Below are 22,735 nucleotides of genomic sequence, written 5' to 3' on the forward strand. Positions count from 1 at the left end.
AAAGAAATTAAATTGTAAATATGACAATCTAAGAGGTTCGTAAAAAAATTTTAGGGAAAATGTGATTAACTAATTTCCTAAGTGTTTTCTGTTAGTCCGAACTTTAGCACCCAGTCTAAATGTTTTGATTTTTTCACAGCGCAATGTGTTTCGTTATACGCATGCATGATTCGTATTCTAACACGTGCACATTCTCTAAATTGCATCTTATATATATGGCACAACCAAACGATGCAGACTGAAAACGCGCATCGTGTGATAATAGCTCATGGACAGAGGCAGAATGCATACTAATAACAATATGCATGCTTTTTAACAGCATGAAGGTAAAAATTTACGTATTTTAACATTTCCATTCAAATTCGTGCAAACGGGAACGTTTAAAAAACCGACACTAATTTTAGAACCGTAATAACCCAGGTCATAAGACATTCCTTTCAATCAACACTTTCTAATCAATCTCGGACACGAAAATTCCTCGTTCCGAAGCTACAGGGTGTAAATGCGACCATGTAGCATCCACCATTCCAACTCTTTTAACTCCCTCCCTTCACCACCGGCTTGCATAGATAGTAGTGTTATGTAATTACTATACGTTTTTCGCCATTACGTTTTTGCAGTCGTTCCGCTTTCCTTTCCTTAAACCACAAAAGGGTTGGAAGAACATTCAGATACAAGCAAGACACTAGAAAACCAACATTCACCTATATCGAAAAAGAAACACGCTATATTCAAAATGGTCTCTTGAAAATATTCATGCTATACGTGAAATTGCTTTGGTGAAATCACCCATAAAAAGTGGCTTATAGTGTGACCACCACTGATATGCATGATACGTTGCATGTGTCTGGAGTGTTACGTATAAATTATCACAACCGCAGGTGATTTAAGATAGGGTTGAGATGGGCTACGACAAGTTCAATTTGTTTGGCTCAAATAATGTGAAGATGTATGAAGTAAGCCAAACTATACATATAGCGATTAAAAATGATTTTACTTTTAATAACGGGTAGTTCTTCAACGTATATAAGCATTGGTCTACATATTCATAGATAAATAGCTGAATATATCAAGTGCAGTACGTACCCAAAATGGATCTTTCTCAAGGGTATCTTCGGAAATCGTAAACAGACCATACTGTATAGAACCTATTACTGCTGATATCAGGTGGCCTGCGCCGTATAATTTTCCGAATTGCGACAATGGAAATCTAATTAAAAAGGGAATAAGTTAGTACAAAATACCTATCAAAAGCACACAAAGCCCAGAGCGAAAAAAACACCACGTTACGAATGCAGCGATCAATAGGCACACGACTGTAGCAACCTGATGCAATTGGAATTCATTTTTGCCAATATTTTTGACAAAGTGTTTATGAGAAGAGAAAAAACGCCAGGGTTTTAAGCATTGGCAATACAATAAATGTCAATATATTTGTCCCACAAGTATATGTGCAGGAAACTTACTTGTGTAAGAGAAACGCTGAATAGACAGTGTAGACGAAGGCTCTTAGAACAACTTGAACGACGAAAGACGCATACTAGAACGTCAAAATGGTATATATTAACACTTCGTTATTAGTGGAATTAGCTAAAAAAAGATAATTCCATCGACGCATGCGGCGTGTTCATACCTGCACAGAAAGGTCAGGGACAAGAACCAAAATATTTAAAACGAAAGCGGTGAATGAGGTAAGAAAAAACCCGACGACAAAACCCAAATCAGTCTTCTGATTTCGCTTTCCTTTCGGTTTCCAATCCATGACAATACCAACGATAGGGGCGAAAACAAAACCGGAAAACTGCGCGATCCCGAACCAGTTCGTGTAGTGACTTACTAAAAAACGTGGAAACACAAGATACTAAATATCATTGATTCTCGAGCGTCGGCTAGACCTAATGACTTTTAGATAAAAGAATGCGCTCTTGGTTTTCTACCACCCTAGTTACTCGGTGCAATTTTTCATGCAACTTGCAATACGATTATACTTTTGAGAGATGTAGATTTAGCAACTACGAAACTTCTGTGTTTATTATTATACTCCATGCAAGTTTCTCGCACTTATATTTGGAGGATCTTTATTAATTTGCATCTCCTAAAAGTAGAACTCCATTGCAACTTGCAAGAGAAATTGCACCGTGTAACAGGGCCTTAAGGTTTCACGTCTAGGTCCACCAGAACTGCCGAAATTCGATTTCATAAAATTTGAGTATCACACTTCAGAACTAGAAGACAAGTTCTTCGAAAATACTGCATGTAAATTTCGACTTTTCATATTTTATTTTACTCTATTTAGTTCGATAAATTGATCATGAAATATCATCTCGAAAGTCTTCAAGATGTTACGTTTCCAAGTATACTTTCTACATTTCACTACATTTCCTACATTTCATTTCTTATTTACCTGTATCATGGTCATTGTCAGACATGAATTCCAAATACGAGTTTAAGTAACCGACGTAAAACCACAAACGAAGGTTACACAAACTAAGAAAAAACGTCGTGTGGATATACTCGGAGGTTAACATCAAGCTTATCAATCGGGGCGTGGAATCTGTGATAGAAAGACAGAAATGATGTTAGTTATAATATGCTGTGACGCTTTACCACTGAAGGCAGACAATTACAAAAAAAAAGCAAAAATAAAACAAATTTCAAACGAAGACATCAAGTGTTCTTGTGATATATCAGTGATATCTTGTCTTCCAAGAACATCGTCAGTATGTGAGCTTTTCTGTACCTGGGCTAGTTCCACCGCCGTCCTTTTTATCTTTTATTTCATCGTCTTCGTATTCTTCTGATTGAAAAAGTGGAGACAACTGTGAATCGGCTTCCTCTTGCACCTTTCCATTCTTTTCAGGAGTCTTTCCTATCGAATTCGACTCCGATTCCCTAATTATTCTATTTGTTCCGTTTGCTTGATCACCTTGTACAAGTGGCTTGTCTACGGTCTTCAAAGAAAAAATGAACATTTTTCATTTCTCTTAGCTTTACTAAATGTTTCTTCCGCCTCCTCTCTTTTGCCTGAAATTGAATCAGCACAAAATTTCGCTAGGACCAAGCCTAACTTCAGTGCTTAGGTTCTCTTTACACCTAACTGAGGCTTTGTTGTAAAAGCAATAACTTAAAGGGAAGAAATATCTTGGGGCTAAAAAATAGTTCATATCAACTCCAGCATACAGTCATCGAATTAACTTACTTCGTGTGTGGAATGAATATTGTCATGAGAGGACTCTGGATTCTCCGAACCATTGATTTCACGAATTCTCTCAGAGGTGATTGTAAAAGAAGGTAGTATAAATGTGAAGATAAGGATGGCAACAATGGCGAAAATGTAAAAAAATATATTGATCGACCGTAATGGAACACCAGCATCGTACACCAACTAGTAGGTAGAAACAGAAAGAATAATTTGATTAATGTTATATCAATTTTTTCTAGAACTAAACTTCTATCACAGCATAGCATAGCACAGCATGGCATAGCATAGCATCGCATGGCATGGCATGGCATTGCATAGCATAGCATAGCATAGCATAGCATAGCATAGCATAGCATAGCATAGCATAGCACAGCACAGCACAGCACAGCACAGCATAGCATATAGCATAGATTACACACAGCCTTACCTTGAAAAACAGTAGTACGATTGCTGATGAATCTACTGCTCCATTAAATACACTTATGACTGAAGACTTCCATTTTTCAAACATATTTGCAACCTAATTGGCAGAAATGAAATTTTCTATTCCGCTCTCTTGTGCCTGATCATTTTGGGAACCCTTGATTAAGCCTGGCCTGCTAGGGCAAATTGCCCCCTTTGCCTTCTTAGCTTATAGAGTTTCTGCGGTTTTTTGACCATGATGCTTCGAGAGTGTAATCGAATCATCACGTGTAGTTTCGCAATATTAAGAAGTACACTCTACCTGAAAAATGGTCAGTAATAGGGTGAGTCCAGCCGCTGACAGGGTCAGAATCCCGGGAAAAATCAAATTTGGCCTGTCTGTAAAAATGTTGTGAAATTGTCATATGATATAACCTTTGCAACAGATTACTCCTGATATTTAACGAAATACCTTTGTCTGCCAGCACAAAGAACAGGAAAGTCAACCCGAAAAGGAAACTAGAATAAAAAAATAAGACCACTTTAGCGCATGTGTTGTGTACTAGGCTGCAGCACGTGACCAGTATTTTATACCCCGTGCACGCGTAAAAATAATGAGAAAAAGTTGTTGGAATAAATTTGGCTGCAAACTGCAAAGTTCTGCACGGACTAGCGCTCACAATCGTTGGCATATTCCTCGTAATCGTTACACTCGATTAAATATGCTGTTAGCAATAAGTGCAGCAAATTAATGTTGACTGCGGGCTCAGTAACACGCTCCGCTGCAATGCTGATCACGGGCTCACGTTTTCAAGTGATATACTTATCCCTTTGGCCATGTCATTGTGATCATTTCAGGTTTAATTTCCTTTTAAGATCTGTTAAATTTTCGGCTGAATTTTTGTATCGGATTGTTTATTAATGCGGCTATGCGGCGCGAAATTTGAAGCGCGTTTCCACTACTTTTATACTGTTCACACTACGTGCACCGGCATGTACCGGATTAATTTTAATATCACCTCCAATGAATGCGGACAGAAACTGAATCCAGTATGAAAATTGCGACGCAACGATGCAATCCGGTATAGTGTAAACATGATCTACATATCTGCAGCTCATTCGATATTCCGGTCCCTGTTTCAACATGTTTTCATAAAAATTCAGTAATCGTAAAGCTTTTAAATTACTGGCTTTGTAGCTGTTAATACACATGCATTGTAATGATTGTATTGATTAGAAATCGGAAACAAGATCAACGTGTCAGCATTTAATGACTGAATATATTCAATGCTTCGTTGACATAATATTATTGCAATTATTTTAGTCAAATTTATCATTTCAAATTTGTACACTTAATGACAACCTTGACCTCAATTGACACTATATTCTATAAAGTTTGTAAATTGCTTCTTCAAGCTGAAGTTTACATCGATACTACGGTTCCACAAATATTTATACTTTGCTTCAAATTGCTCATTTGCTTTCCGAGTTGAGCTGCCATCAAACGACTTTAAAAGTATGTTTACTAATACTCGTGCTAATATTATGTCGGCTTGCCTTCGTCGAAGTTGAGCCTACCTTGAGAGTAGTCGTGTCTTCCTCGGTCCAAAGCGATCAAGAAAGGCTCCCGAGAAAAAACCACTCGCAGAAAACGAAATAACACCGGTCAAAAATACTAAATTCAACCGCTCGTCTTGTTGCAAGCAATCGCCGGTTACAGAACTCGAATTTCTTTTATTTTCAAACTTTGTATGACCCTCGCACAAGCCATGGAAAAAATTTTCCTGCTTCAAGACCACAACTAATGATGCCCAGCCGTAGACTATGGCTGACATGAAAAATACTTCTAACACACTCCATAATAGTATTAAATAACGTTGCTTATAAACACGTTGAAGGGCAGCCATTTTAATACAAGTCACGCTAGATATTACTTTGCATAATAATAAATACGAAAGGCGCCGGTGGCCCGGTGGCCTTGGCGTCGGCGTTGATGTTTGATCTCAACGAATAATAATTAATCAGTGGACAAAAAACACGTTGTTCTTTCACAGGAATGTCCAACTGGAAGCTCCAGAAACGCTGTGACTTTTGAGAAACGAATCCCTTAAGAAGCCAGTACGAGTAGCACTTAATTTGTGAATTTTTTCTGCTATTGTTATGCAGTCGGGTGTATGAAATGAATTACAACAATGTCAAAGTCGAGTCTTCGACACAAAATTTTTTAATTGTTTTTCTGTTGGGCCAAAGCTCAAAATTCGTGGTTTATTTGCAAATTGTAGACATCCTTTTTCAATAATATAACTCGTCATGTAGCCGTAGGTGGCATCAAACTCTCAAGTTATAATCATTTCAAAATAGCAGTGAGGACAGGTACTGGGGCCGGTTGTATCAAGCCCGTTTAGCTTAAACGGTTGATAAGTCAAAATTAAATAACACGCTTAAATCTCTCTTGAATGAATCAACTTTAATATTATGCACTGAATATGTAGTTGTAAACAGTATTTTTGTATTAAGGTTAAAAACGTTTACTTTGCTTGTTGAATAAAACGATAGACGTGCTTTCTATTTTGAACTTAACCACCGTTTAGGCTAAACAGGCTTGATACAACCGGCCCCTGTGGTAGATAGTGATCGCGAGATTTGGGGGCTGTTTTGGGACGAACTGCGTCTTAGGCCACATATCAGTGTGACCAGATCTGGTAATTTTGATTACCATATTTGGTCAAATGTACATAAACAGCCCAACCAGATTTTTTTCATCAATCAAGCCACGGAAAACAGACATCGTCGACGAGTTACGACATGTGAGCCAGGCTTTGAAATAAATCTTTATGAAACAAACATGCTTTTGTTGAGGTGACTACATCGGGATCATGTTATATTTAATCATTTCAAAGTCATGTCAGGCCTTCTCTCATCACGACTAAGAGGCTATTTACATGATCCCGCTTAGCCAAGATTATAAACCTGACGTTGAATGACTTTGGGGTATTGAAATCAGTAGATAACATCATCCTTTCACTCGTATTCATCCCAACAACAGCATTTTCTCGTCTTGTTTCAATAAACACTTATTTCAATACCACCCTTCGTTGAAGCCTGGATATAAATCGGGCTTATATGCGTGTAAACAGCACCTAAGCGGGGTGATGTTTAACAGCACTTACAAAGGTCATTTCAGGTGGTGAAGAAATATTCGAAAAATTGTGTAAAAACTACTTGCAATTCATCCCAAATATGTCAGAGTGAGATAGTAACATTTGTGTAGTTAGGAGACTCGGTAACAGATCAAAATGGCTAAATAGTTTTGCCAATGTCTTGTATTAATGGACCATGATAAGTGTACGATTTTTGGCAAGTACATGAATGGTTTTATGCCTATAATGCCTTTTGTTTGAACTTTGTGATACAAGCTATATGAAGTGTGACAGCAGCTAGCTCTTACCTTGAAAGAAGTCTTGTTTTTCTTGGTCCGAAACGGTCCAGAAAGGCCCCGGAAACGAACGCACCCCAAGCTAACGAGATAACACCGATCAGAAAGACCAAATTCAACCGTTTGTCCTGCTTGATGCAATAGTCATTATGGGAAGTCACGTTTCCTTCGTGCTTGGACGGGCACAAGTCGCGAAAAAAGCCCTCTTTCTTTAAGAATACTACAAGAGAGGCCCAACCAAAGATGACAGCCGATAAAAACATAACCTCCAGTAGGCCCCAGACTAGTATAATGACACGTTGCTTGTAAACACTTTGCAAGGAAGCCATCAGTTGACAAACCAGACATCGGGAACGTTTTAAATCGGGGACTTCGTTCTCAAAAAAGATAAAGCCTGTGGAGTTTCAAATTAAGATGGCGTCAACGGGCGAGGATTTACGTTCACCAATGATACGCTTAGCCTGTTAAAAAAATCCAGCTTTATTTTTTTTGCCAAAGCCTCAGGAATCAACTGCAGTAAAGGTTATACTGCGTTATTTAAAAAAAAACATTGTAAACTCAAACGTATGTTTTGAATATCGTTTTTCTATGATAAACAGGGGGTACCAAGCAGGTTGGGCGTGAGGAGCGGGGGAATTGATAGTTGTTTTAAAACAAAGGCAGTCTTAATTTCTCGTCTTAATTTCTCCGTCCAACTTTTCCGTTCAAACGACGAAGAAATTGGACGAATTTCTTGTCCTTAACGGAAAACTCCGTCTAAATTTATATCTGACGATTCATCAGACAAATTTTAGAAATAAAATTGAAATAAAAGACTGGTAATTAAGCTTTGCGGTGTATATTGGGATACAAAATGCCGTCCAAGAGGAGGGCACAGGTATCAAGACGAGTTACCCGTCTTCGTCGAGTTTTGCGTCTCAGGCGGAAATCCGTCTTCTAATATAAATTCGGCTATTATATCGCTCCATAAGTAAAAATGTGCGACTTTTAGTGAACTGTCTTGGTAAAACCTGGGGGACGTACACGCAAACACACACCCAATTGCATGCATGGAAATACCTCGGTACGCCCTTGATTGATAACTAAAGACTGCTATCTATAAAAACATATTTAAGAGTACGTACAGCGCATTTTTAATGCATTTTTACGATAAAAACTTCCGCCCGTCAAAACTAAAAAGTATTCAAAATTTAAGATCCTTTCAATTTAAATCATTTTAAATTTAAAGAGCCTCGCGAGAATGTCAGTTAAAACATGCGTGTCTGGAGGAATGATTTGGCTTCAAATGTTTAAGCATGTCAATCAGGCGGTAGCATTCCAGTTCTTTTACGTTCAGTTGTTTTTAATGAATTCGAAAAAGGCTAGCTTCCAATGAAGAACCCTGTGCGTCATACCATTCTGGGGCCGGTTGTATGAAAGCCGGATAGCGCTATCCACCGGATAGTGGTTTTTTCAATTGCTTCAAAATCGCCCGTTATTTGCTACAACTTTGATTAAATCTTAGTATTCCTAAATTGAAGATCCTCTTTAATAATTGTTGCTTTCAAGCTGAAATTTTATCCCCTTTCGAGCATTTTTAGAACGGTTGAAAAAATCACTATTCGGTGGATAGCGCTATCCGGCTTTGATACAACCGGCCCCAGACAATTACCAATATTAAAACGCGAATACCGATAATTTTGTTAAAATAGAGGCATTTTGCAGAATCGTGAAAGTTAAAAATGACACCTGGGGCCGGTTGTATCAAGCCCGTTTAGCTTAAACGGTGGATAAGTTCAAAATAGAAAGCAAGTCTGCCGTTTTATTCAACAAGCAAACTAAATGTTTTTAATCTTAATACAAAGATACTGTTTACAACTACATATTCAGTGCATAACATTCACGTTGACTCATTCAAGAGAGTTGTAAGAGTGTAATTTAATTTTGACTTATCCACCGTTTACGCTAAACGGGCTTAATACAACCGGGCCCTGGTGACTAGGTAAGTCAGTGATTCATATACTATATAGTTAATGCCGAGCGGATTATTCAAACATTCGAGATCTACTAAGATTTCGAAAAGAACTATATATCTGGTTCTTCTCCACGTTGAGGTTGACAACGCAAGACATAACTCATAATTACAGGCATATCTGAGGAAGTCAGAGTTAGTTTTATAGATTTTTATATTTTTATTGTTGCTCCACAACACCTATAGAGAAATGAAATCTTCGGAGATTGTCGAAGTTTTAGTGCTTGAAAGTGCTTGAACAGTTTACCTACATTTTGGCTCTTAACCGAGGTCAATAATAAACATTTAGTGCAATTCTAATTTCTAACTAACATACATGCTTAACATGAATATCATCGATCTGAGAGAGTCTGAGATTTAATTAGCAATATTTTCGATTCTTTAAACCATATGAAAGAAATTGAAATAACATTTCACCATGCAGTAGGACGATCAGATTATAGATCCTCCAAGATTTGGTACAGGTTCTTTTAAGTTCAGTTGTTTACAATGACGAAATCGTCGGAAGTTCGAAATACCATTCAATTACAAATATTGAAACTCGAATACATATACAGTTGATATGCATTTTGCAGAATCTTCAATGTTATGAATGACAAAAGCATCTGGTAAAACAGTGAGTCAGTGATTCATAGTATTGAATAGATTCATAGTCAGTGATTCATAAGTCGTGACGACATAAACATCATGGTCATGCAGTCATGCAGTTAATAACGAGGTTCAGATTTGGCTTCCACTACCACTACCACTACCACTACCACTACCACTACCACTACCACTACCTCTCGCTAATCTATTAAACTCGTGATTGGTTAGTCTGATAGACCTATCACATTTGATTGGTTTATATTCCCTCGAAGGTTGTGGTAGTCGTAGTGGTAGTCAAATCTGAACCTCGCTATTACCGAGTTGATTACTCAAACATTCATCTTCGAAAGAAGTAGTACTCGAGGGAATGATTCCAACATTCTGATCACGCGATGAATGAAAAAAAACCCGTTGAGCTAGGCTTAAAGATCATAACGGATCATATATATTGTTCGAGGTTATAACATCAACATGAGGGAGGAAAACTATGGTATGTATAATTCACTAAGAGTTTTGCAAAGAGAAAGTAATTTCACCACAACTTTGCTAAGCCTTTAGATAGCTTCACGCCTATTCTTGAAAGAGGCCTAACATACCCTCGCTTGGAGGTGCACGATTAAGGACAGAGCCGTAAATACAGATCACCATATGCTGGGTTCGGCTGTCCTCGACTGTCGACTAGAATGCATGTATGATAGAAATAAAAAGTCTTTGTGTGTGTGTATGTGGATGTGATACGTGGCGTTTTTTTTCTCGGTAGCTTGGCCAGCATCCATAAATGGGGGGGGCAATATTCATATATTCACGTTAACAGACTGTAAAGAAGATTTGAAAAAAAAAATCCTGCGTATCACGATGACTACTATTGATAGATATTGCTCCGCAATACCTAGAGAAATTGATAGTTATCAATAGTTATCAATATTTTCGGTTCTCTAAACCACATGAAAGATATTGAAATAACATGCATAATGCAGTTGGACGACCACATTACATCTCCAAGATTTACGGAGGAAAATTATCTGCATCACACCACTCTTTCGTCGACGAGTACATCATGCATTGCAAAATTCATCATACATCTAAGAGGAGTTTGGGGTCTTATATTAATATTTTAAAATTGGAATAACTTTATTTTGAATTAAAATAACTTTATAAATTGGTATATCACCACAGCAAGACAATCAGACCAGATCCGCGACGATTTATCGAAGTAAATATTTCGGGCCAGTTGTATATACGCACTTAGCAAACATTTGCGTCGTTAAATCGCACTAAACTCAACACCATTCTGATTGGCCAGCTCTGTAACTAACTGTATAATTAAAAGTTAATACAGTATAGCTTTTAATGACAATACGACAATAACTTATCATCGATATGACGCAGTTTTAACATGCAATATTTCCAATTATCCATGCATGGTCGATGTCGTATAAAGAAATTTGCAATGCAAAATGCAATTATCTTCAAATATGTACAGATGATCGCGATTTGCCAAGATTTTGAGAAGAACTATATACTGTACATGTGTGTGGATCTTCGCTACCTTGAAATTGACAACAACACATGACCTATCATTACACAGCCAGAAGATCGAACTATAGATTCGCATAACTTTACCGGTGTAAATTTATCTGGCTTGCCTCAGGCACCAATCCATTTGACAAATAGAATGACAAATTGTCTTTTATTGCATGCAGTTAAGCGAAGAATTAGAGAGACTTAATACAAGTGTGTTGTTATGAAAAGTATCCGAGTTACGCATCCGTAGTTGTTATACCATATTTAAAGCGTTGTTTGAAGACGCTGCTTCCTAATCCTGGTTATATTCGATGTAAATAGTTTAATTTTCAATGTACATATTTAAGTGCATATTTCAAGTACATAATTATTTAAAGATGCACGAGAGGCTCAGTGATTCACAAGATGTATGAGAGCATTTTTCAATCTTTGGCTAATCCACCGTTTAGGCTAAACGCCTTTCGAACAACTGGCCCCAGGAGCACAGTCCTAATTAAGGTTTGTAAACATTACTGTCTTTCTCTGTTCCCTACAAAGTGCGATGTGCAAGTACAGAACGCATTAAGTGCGAACAGTTTAATCTCTACATCGTTCAGCTTGAGTCGTTTAGCTTGATAAATACTTTTTTTATATGTCGATTGTTGTAATTTGTCGCACTTCTGCACCTTTTCAAAACTTTACAAAATAAGACTTCTTTGTCCTCAAAATATTTAAGAAACAAAATATTTATCAATTTCATAAACGAGCCATTAAAAAAACTGGGGGCGGTTGTTCGAAAGGCGTTTAGCTTAAACGGTGGATAAGTTCATGATGTAGGTTCCGTCATTCACAAGTTGTTGTATGAAAGAATTTTTAAACATTGGGTTTAAAAGCTGAACGCCTTTCGAACAACCGGCCCATGATGTGAAAATTTGAGTTAACCCTGGTTTAAAGTAACCGGCTATTGAACAACCAGGCCCTGAAAGATTACTTACTGTCATTTCAATATATATCAGTTTCACGTCATAATTACAAATATCAGGAATTTTGTATGTGGCTAACCAATCAAAACGGAGATTACAGTGAAGAACAGTTGTTTCTAAAAGTCGAAACATAACATTGTTTGACTTTCAGTGCACTTGTGTTGTTTTCAAAACATCACGAAACATGAAACTACTTCAGTTGTCTGGTAAATTTTTCTCCATAAAATTTTTAGCAAACCATGGTAAGATTACAACGTCGCCAGGCTATTCTCACATTCCTCGCTGTCATCGGCAGTGTTTCGCTCTTAAACTTCGTCGAAACTTTCTTAAACAAGACATTCAGCACGATTAGTCCATGCCTTTGTAATTCTCGCATCATTTTCAACGAATCCGGAGTGGTAGACACGAGCAGCTGCTGGAGACAACTGGCGAAAGCTACTTACGTGTTCACAGCATATTTAGATGATCGTGATCCTTGCATGGCACTTATAACTGTTTTAGGATTTGGCATAATGTCAGAGGCGCCACTTCGTGGTACGTTGTTGCTGCACAGCGGTGAACGAATAGAGCTCGGAAAGTACAAAAAAAAGATGATATTGAACCCGTACGGAGACTACTCGCTCGAGAGACTGGGACCGTATGCGTATTCTTGGCCGTTGCCGGCTACAGTTCCTTCGGTAGGCTATCTGAAGTCGATTGAGGTTCAACAGATTAGATCGTACGCAGGTAACGAAAGAAACTTCCTTTTCTGCACGAGCAACCAGGTGCAAATGTATCGTTTCATACTGATAGAAGCAATCAAATTGCCATATAAAGAGCGAGAGATTGAACTTTGCAAGGCCATATTTTCCACATTTTTCGACATCGCATGCAGTGAAACTTTGCAATTTCCATTATTTTCTGCAGATAAGAAATCAGTCCAACATGAAACTCGTCCGCTTTTTTTCTGCACCTTATCACGCATGTATAAAGAATCCCTTCGATTCTCTCATTATCGTATTGATGGGTCATTTAAGCCAATGGTTTCTCTTGGTTTTAGGTAAAACAGAAACAACTGTAATTCCCATAACACGGCCGGTCTACTCGACCAAAACGTTCGGAGTTTGCATAGATTCACCATTATTTGGAAATGTAGACGCACGTGCCATTATCGAGAACATCGAAATCAACAAAGTGCTCGGAGCAGAATGGTTTACATTTTATATTTACAACTCCGATCAAGCAGCGCTTCAGGTATTTGTAATAATTTATATCATTCAGTGTTCAGTAAATCCTAAATACGCGAATTTAATCCTTAAGATTAGGATAGGTTAGGATTAGGTCTTAAATTAGGTTTAGGTTAGGATTACGTCTTAGATTAGGTGTTTGGATTAGGTCTTAGATTAGGGTTAGGATTAGGTCTTAGATTAGGTTTAGGTTAGGATTATGTCTTAGATTAAGTTTAGTCGTTTTAAAGTTGGAGAACTAACCCATGATAACATACCTCTCATCATTGATACAAATTTGAATTCGTAGATGCTGTTTTTAGTGATCCTAGTTGCTACGAGCTTTGCACGTACATGAGTCTCAGGGCTGGCCTGGCTTGATTTCTACAAAAGGATTAATTTCTCACATTCACTTTGACATGTTCTGAAAATGGGCAGAAAATCACAAGGGTAGCAAAAGCTATTCCTCTTAAAAGCACCGTTTCAGTGTCGCAAAATTAAACTTTTTCATTATAAATTTTTGATGTGAAATAGATTCCCTAAATTAAATTTGGTTTCAGCAAATCTTTCCACACAAAAAACATTTTTACGAAACAGATTGTGATTTAATTATAATCTTTTAAACTTCGTAATAGACTAGAGAATTTCCGAAAAAAATTCGGAATATTTGTATGGAACGTTTGCTAATCCGGCTGTTAGAGGGAACCATTAGAGCCATATTCAAATTCTTTTTTGTATACAACAGGTATTGCAGAGATATGCCAGCGAAGGGATGGTGGAGGTCGTACAAAACTGGGGGGAAGGTTTACCCAAAGACATCACACATTACTTCGGGCAGACATTGAGTATTAACGAATGCGCGTATCGGAATTTGTACAGGGTGAAGTACTTGGTCTACACAGATTTGGACGAATTCATCGTTCCAAAGAAATCGCTAGGATGGAAGGACATGATGAAAACCATTGAGAGTGTTAGAGATGGAACATACTTGTTCAGACATGCATACTTCTTTGAAAACTTAAACGCAACAAGTACAGTTAAAACTTCCTTCCCTTGCTCTGGGTCGCAGAACGTGAAACTACCCAGCTTTATATCACGCGTGAGAAGATCGCGAGAGATCCACCCGCCAGAGGTGAGGTCAAAATACATGATCAAGCCGTCGTACGCGACAGCGGTTGGGGTCCACGAGGTTTTCAAGCACGTCACATATTATGTCAGGACCCACGTTGTACCACCTGAGTTTGCTTTACTTCATCACTGTCGTAGGTTTGAAGAAGGGATTTCTCCTATGACCGATGTGAATCATCAGCTTGTCCCAGATGCGCGCGCGCTGGTCTTCAAAACGAGGATTGTGGCCGGATTAAGAAAACGCTTGTGCTTTACTTGAAGTAAAATTGACGAAAATTGACCACCTTGAGATAGATATGCAAATAATTTAGGGTAAATTTGACCTCTAGTCTCTTGACATGCGCAGTGTATGAAGTGCTCGATCGCGTGTTTACATTGCGTGGAAGGACTTGGTTCTAGCTAGAAACTTGCAACTTGGTGCGATGGCTATAACGGCTATAGATACGAGGCAAGTGTTGGCTCTGGTCGTCTTGGTCACTAATGCCCACTTTAGGCGATGACTTGAGGAAAAAACTTTAAAGTTTGGATAGACGATATGAATTGAATTCTGCGATACTGTATACGATGTTATAACTTAAGATTTGAAAATTTTCCTAAGATTTTTGCAAACATTGATCGTCGTAGAAGTTTTATTACCTTTAAATATTATTAGTTAGTTGTTATATATTGTGTTAATTGTAGTTATTTATACCGTGTAATTCAGTTTTTACTGCCAAACGGATTATTAAACCAATTATTATTATTATATTATGTTACACTGATAAAAGTAAAAGAGGGTGACTTTTTATCACTTTTTATCACAATCAATTCATCAATGATCTACATCATAAACTATCATCCCTCCTGCCAGACCGTCACTCTGCGAATTACGACCTGAGGAAAACCCCCAGTTTCATCTTCCAAAGATAAAAACAGATAGATTTTTAAATAATTTTATACCGGCGAGCATTGATGAATTTTCTTAGATCCTCAATTTTATTACTTTATAACCATATAATACTGTACAATACGTTTCTAAATATTCAGTGGCGTAGCCAGCCTGACGATTTTGTCCGCTATGCTAATTTCGTGTTATTATAATTATTCATTGTTTTCACAGTGAATAAACACCAAAATATTAGCATAGCGAGACAAATCGTCAGGCTGGCTACGCCACTGTAAATATTTAGCGAATATTCTTTGCCAGCCTTAGATTTTATTAATTTCAACTTTGAATGTTTTACTCTGTAAATCATATCTCTATTGAATTCCTGTAAAAGAGCACGCAATTCAGTCTTAATAGACTGCAAAGTGCTATCTGGGAATCTTTGTATAAAAAAAATGTATTCGTACGGCTAGGTTGGGTCGGCTCAGCGATGCATGCATGACATGATTGTAAACACGGTTTGCTGGGACCACCAGTAAACATGTTGCATGGCTTTGGCTCCAAATGTAAACAAAGCCTTCTGAAGATGTTCAAAATGCACCTGTTGCAAAACATTGGCAGAGTAGGATGGGCATTTCATCAGCTGCTTCGCTTAGGAAACTTTATTATCCAGCCCACACAGGACCCTCATTACCCTTCGTTTTTAAGGTAATATACAGTCGGTCGGGTCTGATCACCGCCCGCTAATTTTAAAATTATGATGAGGATCCTGCAATTTACCTGCGTTAAGACATACTTATCATGATTGCAACACATCGCTGTAAAGCTTTTTTAGTACTCTTGGCTGTTATCCTCGGTGGATTCGCTATTTTAAACTTGATGGGTCCTTTCGTACACAAGACAATTGGTACGGTCAACTCGTGTCTTGATAGCTTTCAGTATACAAGGTTCAACGAGTCTGGTTTAATAGACACAAGCGGTCGATGGAGACGACTTGGTTTGGCCACACACGTCTTCACGGCCTATCTGGACGATCGCGAACCGTGCGCGCCAGTAATTACGGTTATGGGCTTTGGTGAGAAGTCCGAGCCACCACTCCATGGAACATTACTGCTTCACAGCGGCGCAAGGGTTGAACTCGGGGAGTCTAAGGAGAAAAGGAAGTTGAACCCCACCGGGGATTATACCATAGGGAAACTTGGACCTTACGCCTATTTGTGGCCGTTGCCAGACCACGTTACTGCTGCAAATCACGTGAGTGCCATCACAGTTGAGCAAACTCATCTTATCACAGGTAATTGAGTTCTTGATTGTGAAATTATGGACAAACAAACGCGAAGATGACGCCGTTTTTTCTAATGTCTTGCAATAGGAAAAACAAAAGCTGCGGTTTTCATAACAAAGCCAGTCTACTCAACGAAAACCTTTGGGGTTTGCATCAACTCGCCCTTATTTGGACAGATAGAGCCACGGACCATCATTGAAAACATTGAAATCAACAAAGTTCTTGGCGCAGAATGGTTTACCTTTTACATCTACTCCGCTGACAAAAACGTGCTACAGGTATTTCCATCTGAACTTTGCGTATTCTCTAAACTTGAAGAAATTCTAAGGTACCCAATGCTTTTAAGTCGCCCGTTGCTTGCTTTAGCTGTAACCTGTATAAGGTTAACGTACATTCATGATGCATGGTGATTCATGACAGCTAAAGACGTATCAGATCAAGGTGTCCCTCCGTTTACCCTCCCCCGGCCCCCGGTGCCCCTCTCCCCTCCTTTCCAAAGTGCTTAACATCCCTGCGACTTGCGTGCACTCTAATTCCGTGCTTCCACTTTACTGTAGACGCTCCATGAATACGTCAGAGAGGGAACTGTCGAGGTCGTGTTGAACTGGGGAAAAGGTTTGCCCGGAGCTTCCACTCATTACTTCGGCCAGACATTGAGCATTAACGAATGCATGTATCGAAATCTGTACAGGGTGAAGTACTTGGTGTACGCAGATTTAGACGAATTCATCGTCCCAAGGAAATCGCTAGGATGGGGTACTTTGATGAAAGATTTGGAGAATCCGCAATTTGGCACTTTCGTCTTTAGACATGCCTTCTTCTTCGCGAACTATAATGAAACAGCATTCGATGCAAACGCCATTGATGTTCACGTCCTTTGCGATGGATCGCAGTTCGCCGAATTACCGCAATTTCTGACGCACGTTGTACGTTCACAAAAGGTCTATCCTTCTAGGCAAAAGTCTAAATTCATTACCAAACCTCTGTATTCGTCTGTCGTCGGCGTCCACGAGATGTTTAAGCATGTCGAAGAACATATAACGAGCCATGTTGTGCCTACAGATTGTGCTTTGCTTCACCATTACCGCAAGTTTCGAGGGGGGCTTCATCCAGTCTCGAAATCCGTCATCCAAGATGTGAAACGACATCAGCGTGTCCAAGATGAGCGCGCGTTAGTTTTTAAAGACAAGATTGTAGCAGCATTGAGAAGACGATTATGTCGATTGTATGCCTTTGAAACAGACGCTCAAACGTGACACAATGCTCCCGTAAGCTTAGCATAGATATAACAAAGATATAAGTAATTTAGAGGAATTCTACCTATAATATTATATCTTGAAAATTCGAACGTTAATGTCTGCCTTACACCTGCCATACAAATAAAAAAATATAGGAAATTTACACAGGAAAAAACCCAGCAAAGTTTTCAGAGAAATACGCAGGCTTCGAGGTTGCGAAATATCAATTTTGTTTGTTGTCGTCCTTTGGCCCCGCGCGGACTCAAAAATCGCACAGAAGGCTTGGTCGCACTGCGCAGAAAGGCTAATTGAACGTATCAAATTTCGGCCCAGACCATAGGCAGCCCAGACTTTGACTTGCGCGTGTGATACTCGCGCGCGTGTCGCGCTTACGTTGTTTACTTCGTCTATATATTATGACAAGGTAGGAAAGAGTTTATCAAAATATGACAGATATACCTTCGTAAATGTATAATTATCTAAAAAATTACTTGAAGAAACGCCACAAAAACTACAACCTACTAATCACCGATGATTAAACTACATTATCCTGAAGTTTTCATGTTTTTAAACAACATCTAAAGACCTCAAATTAGCGAAATAAAACAGGAATTCATACGGAATTTTGAGAAAACTATCCGAGGGTCACTCCGCCTAAGGAAACGTCATCTTTTTTGAAATATTAGCTAAACGCTCATTGGCTTACCTGCAGGACCATCAATGAGAACCAATGAGCGTTTAGCTAATATTTCAAAAAAGATGACGTTTCCTTAGGCGGAGTGACCCTCGGATAGTTTTCTCAAAATTCCGTATGAATTCCTGTTTTATTTCGCTAATTTGAGGTCTTTAGATGTTGTTTAAAAACATGAAAACTTCAGGATAATGTAGTTTAATCATCGGTGATTAGTAGGTTGTAGTTTTTGTGGCGTTTCTTCAAGTAATTTTTTAGATAATTATACATTTACGAAGGTATATCTGTCATATTTTGATAAACTCTTTCCTACCTTGTCATAATATATAGACGAAGTAAACAACGTAAGCGCGACACGCGCGCGAGTATCACACGCGCAAGTCAAAGTCTGGGCTGCCTATGCCCAGACCAACAATGTAAACAGATTCGCTTGACTGGTTTTGAGGCTAAACAGACGTTGTTTTTTAAATCTCACTGCTGTGCGGGTGCCACAGATCCTTTAGTATTTATTTCCTCGACTTTCCGATGTTTTTTGACGTTGTACGAGTCAGAAAATAACGAGGATAAAAAGCGAAATATCACGTGAGTCGAGTCGAATTTAGTAGTACTAATGGCAGAACACTATGTCACAATCGATGACCTTTTCTTGCCTGTTTTATTTCTTGTGTTTATCTCGGGTCTGACCAGCGTGTTTGCGGCGAATTACTACTTAAAACCATCGAAAACTACCGCCGCAAAATGGAGTATATGGTGTTTATATCTTCTATCGTCAGTGTCCTTTCTTGGACAGTTAAGAAAAACTTGGATGAGGGATTTCCTACATCAGTTTGAATTGGTGACAGAACCTGTGCTTTGGCAAAGACGGTTGGCCGACTTTATATTAGTAAGAAGTAGCTTACACATTATAACTAAACCCATAGTCCGTAAAACTCAATAAACATTGGAACGCTAACTACATCAAAACGCCATATTATAAAAAGTGTAGCCAAGTTGGCGCCAGCCATTATTATGTTGTTGTTTTTTTACCGAACTGCAAATTGCATTTGGTCGGCTATCAGTAAACGAACTGTTAGTTTAGATTATAATATCATTGTTTCACATGGAAATATAAAATAGGCGGAGGAATACCTTGAGCCTTGACAGCTTAGAATAAATGTCGCAGCTAATCTATATATGCAGTATATTATTACTACTTGTAATTATGCGTTTTTTGTGTTGTGTTTTTTTCCATCTTGCTATAAGAGTTCGTGCTATAGCATGAATCTTTCGCACACCGAGTTTTGAGTTGATAAAAGTATTTTTCAGCTGTTCAAGAGTGAGGGTTGAGCGTTGAGTACTAAGTGTATATACCGAGCTTTTGCAGCAGTTATTCAGTTTACCAATTGATGCCGGATAAGAAAGCCTTTTCACAAACCTACTGGCTAGCTGACCATTATTGACGTGCACGGGCGAAAATATCAGTGGCGTAGCCAGCCCGACAACTTAGTCATGCTATGCTAATATTTTGGCGTTCATCGACTGTGAAAACAATGAATTTCTAAAGAAATGAATAATGATAATAACATAAAATTTGCATAGCCTTAATAAATCGTCAGGCTGGCTACGCCACTGGAATATATTTAGCCTCCTTAGCCTCTTTTTACTGATGCAAATCCTTTAGTTAGAATTTGCTTAAATCTTCCAGTTTGAAGATTGAAATATTCCGTTTCTTTATAGGCACACAAGCTGACACTCGATACGACTGAAAATTATTGGATAACTTCACAATTGCTGCTGTTTACCCTCTCGTTCGTCGTGTTTATCAACATGTACAGCAAAGATATGGATCTGAAATTACACCACATCTTTGGTTACATAGCGCTTGGACTTACCAGTTCTTTTGGTGGTGTTTTGGCATTGGTCCTAGTACATTTCTGCCAGGCAACTTCAGCGACCCCATTTGTTGCTAAAGTTACTACCGGTCGATTTTATTTACAAGTACTTTCAACCGTTCTTGGCTGTGCCATTGTTGTATACCATAACAAAGCATCATTACCTCAAGTGAACATAATCATGGTGCTATTTTTGGCTACAACGTTTCTTCTACCTTTTGCAAACTTTTCAATTCAAGGGATCAAACCCATTTACACTACAAATACTTCAATTTTTTTCTTCCTTATTTTTCTTGGTGCTTTCATCACCCTCCATCATATCATTGCAACATTTATGGTGGCACATGAATGGTTAAACTTCAAGATGTTCAGCCTGGTAGCATTTGGTGCCCCATATCAGTTGGCCATTTCTGTTGATCTTATCTGTTGCACAATAATTGTATCAACATTTGTAATACTAGAGCTCTTTGCATTGAAAACTCTGCAGTTGAAATTTAAGAATTCAGGCCGATATGTCTTCAAGCTTTTGCTATTATTTTTCATATGTCCAGTTATTTTAATTTTAACATTTATTATCTCGCCAGGAGCAATGCTATCATTGTTTCTTGCATACAGAGAAAAGGTTGTGCCCTAGTCTTCAGAATTTGCCAAGGCTGCAGGGCAAGATGTCTGAGATTAAATGAATCAAATTGAAATTTATACTTATGCTGAAAAAGTACTCAGGCAATAGATAACACTAGAGTAGTGGTAACTAAATGTAGAAAATGCTTGCTTTGTTCAAAACACAAATAAAATTAGAATCACCTTTTTTTTTGTTTCCATATTTTATACAAAAGTATAGTCATAATCATAAAAGATTGCTTGAATTTCTATAATAATATTGTTCTGTTTCACATAGAGAAAAGTGACACAAAACTGTTTCTCCTTGTCCCTGACTGTATGTGCTCCTTTCCTTATAAAAGTTATATTTAATTAAATTCATGCATAAAAAATGAGTTAATTGCTGTTTAAATAACATGCCTTGTTTAACAAAATATGCTACTAAAATATATACCGCTATCGTTACACAAAAATCAACATAGCCGATATAATCAAACATACCTAGGGTCGGTTGTATAAAAACGTAGTTAACTTTCGACCATAGAATTGAGCTTTAGAACGACAGAAATGACCAATCAGAGTCATTTATTTCTGAGTAAACTACGGTTTAACTACGCAAAATGTAGTTCAGAGGTTTACACAACCATACCGGCCCCTTAACACTACAATAAACACTCAAATTGATTGTTTACATTCTTAATGTATACAAAGGGCAAAATGCTTATTTATAATTCATTAAATTGTTTTGAAAACATTCGGATGGTGTAAACAAATAAACGCCAAAACAAATCAACGAATGGTTGCAATACCTGCTAGGTTTCATTTGATTTTCTGTGTCCTTTTCAATTTGAATTGTCAAATGCCCTTGACCTCTCTTTAATACTCTTCGTTCAATATCGTGCGTGATAATTGTCATTTTCGATTTGAAATTGATACTCTACTCGGTCTCCGTCATTATAAATTGAACTAAAAATAGTTTGTTTTAATAACTTCCGCATATTTACTTCCGTAATACAAGCTTGCATGCTTAATACATGCACAACACTTCAAAAGCGCAAACATTAGAATTTCATATAGCCTTTGGCATAGAGCTTGTACTTCTTCTTTTAACATGAACAAGCGATACTCAATAATAGTGCTGTTATCTGTGGTTAGCATTCTTTTTATCATTTTTCAAATCAGCAACTTAAAGAGTTATTGGTCAGGTTTTTTGCCAACGGAAAGCATCCTCAATGACACTATTGCGGGTACTTCATATCACACGGAAAACTCTACGATTTTAATATTATATTGGAGTTCGGTTTTCGGACGTAAGGTGAATGTAACCGGCATCGATGGGAAATACAAATTCCCTTTTTTCGCCGTGAGCGACAAATGCCCGGTTAAATGCGAGCTAACTAGCAACAAAAGTCGTATAGCAGAGGCTTCGGCTATTGTGATACACGGACGTGACGCGGAAGAAATGCCTCCTGCGTCAAGCAGACACAACACTGTTCCTTGGATATTTCACGCGAACGAGAACCCCGTTTTTACGAAAGCACTTCGCAATGGCGACATTATGCAGAAGTTCTCGTACTCTGCCTCGTATCGGCTGGATTCCGATTTCCCTTGCCCGCAATTCTATAAACCGAAATTGACCAGACCCGTTGCATTTGCAAAGAAAACTGGCTTGAGTGTCGCCGTTTACAGTCATTGTGAGAAAACCAGAACTTTGTATCTACACCGTT

At 38.2% G+C, this 22,735-nt stretch overlaps 2 protein-coding genes across 2 annotated transcripts; one reads left to right on the plus strand and one right to left on the minus strand.

Moving 5' to 3' along the window:
* Window positions 1-7,210, minus strand: LOC114523625 (solute carrier family 43 member 3-like). Its single transcript, XM_028544606.1, has 11 exons — window positions 7,053-7,210; window positions 4,077-4,123; window positions 3,927-4,003; window positions 3,630-3,722; window positions 3,200-3,385; window positions 2,741-2,951; window positions 2,405-2,554; window positions 1,634-1,836; window positions 1,467-1,540; window positions 1,087-1,210; window positions 1-704 (listed from the first exon to the last, which is right to left on the minus strand). The coding sequence occupies exons 4-11, from the start codon at window positions 3,711-3,713 to the stop codon at window positions 579-581; spliced, it is 1,158 nt and encodes a 385-aa protein (XP_028400407.1). The 5' UTR covers window positions 3,714-3,722; window positions 3,927-4,003; window positions 4,077-4,123; window positions 7,053-7,210; the 3' UTR covers window positions 1-578.
* An 11,789-nt stretch (window positions 7,211-18,999) lies between these two features.
* On the plus strand, window positions 19,000-21,065 carry LOC114523739. The gene is made up of 2 exons (XM_028544768.1): window positions 19,000-19,420; window positions 20,254-21,065. Exons 1-2 carry the CDS (start codon window positions 19,148-19,150, stop codon window positions 21,040-21,042), a joined length of 1,062 nt encoding a protein of 353 aa, XP_028400569.1. The 5' UTR covers window positions 19,000-19,147; the 3' UTR covers window positions 21,043-21,065.
* Window positions 21,066-22,735: the final 1,670 nt, after the last annotated feature.

Source organism: Dendronephthya gigantea, unplaced genomic scaffold, assembly GCF_004324835.1.
Source record: "Dendronephthya gigantea isolate DGI-Jeju-01 unplaced genomic scaffold, DenGig_1.0 000028F, whole genome shotgun sequence".
NCBI classification, from domain to species: Eukaryota; Metazoa; Cnidaria; class Anthozoa; order Malacalcyonacea; family Nephtheidae; genus Dendronephthya; species Dendronephthya gigantea.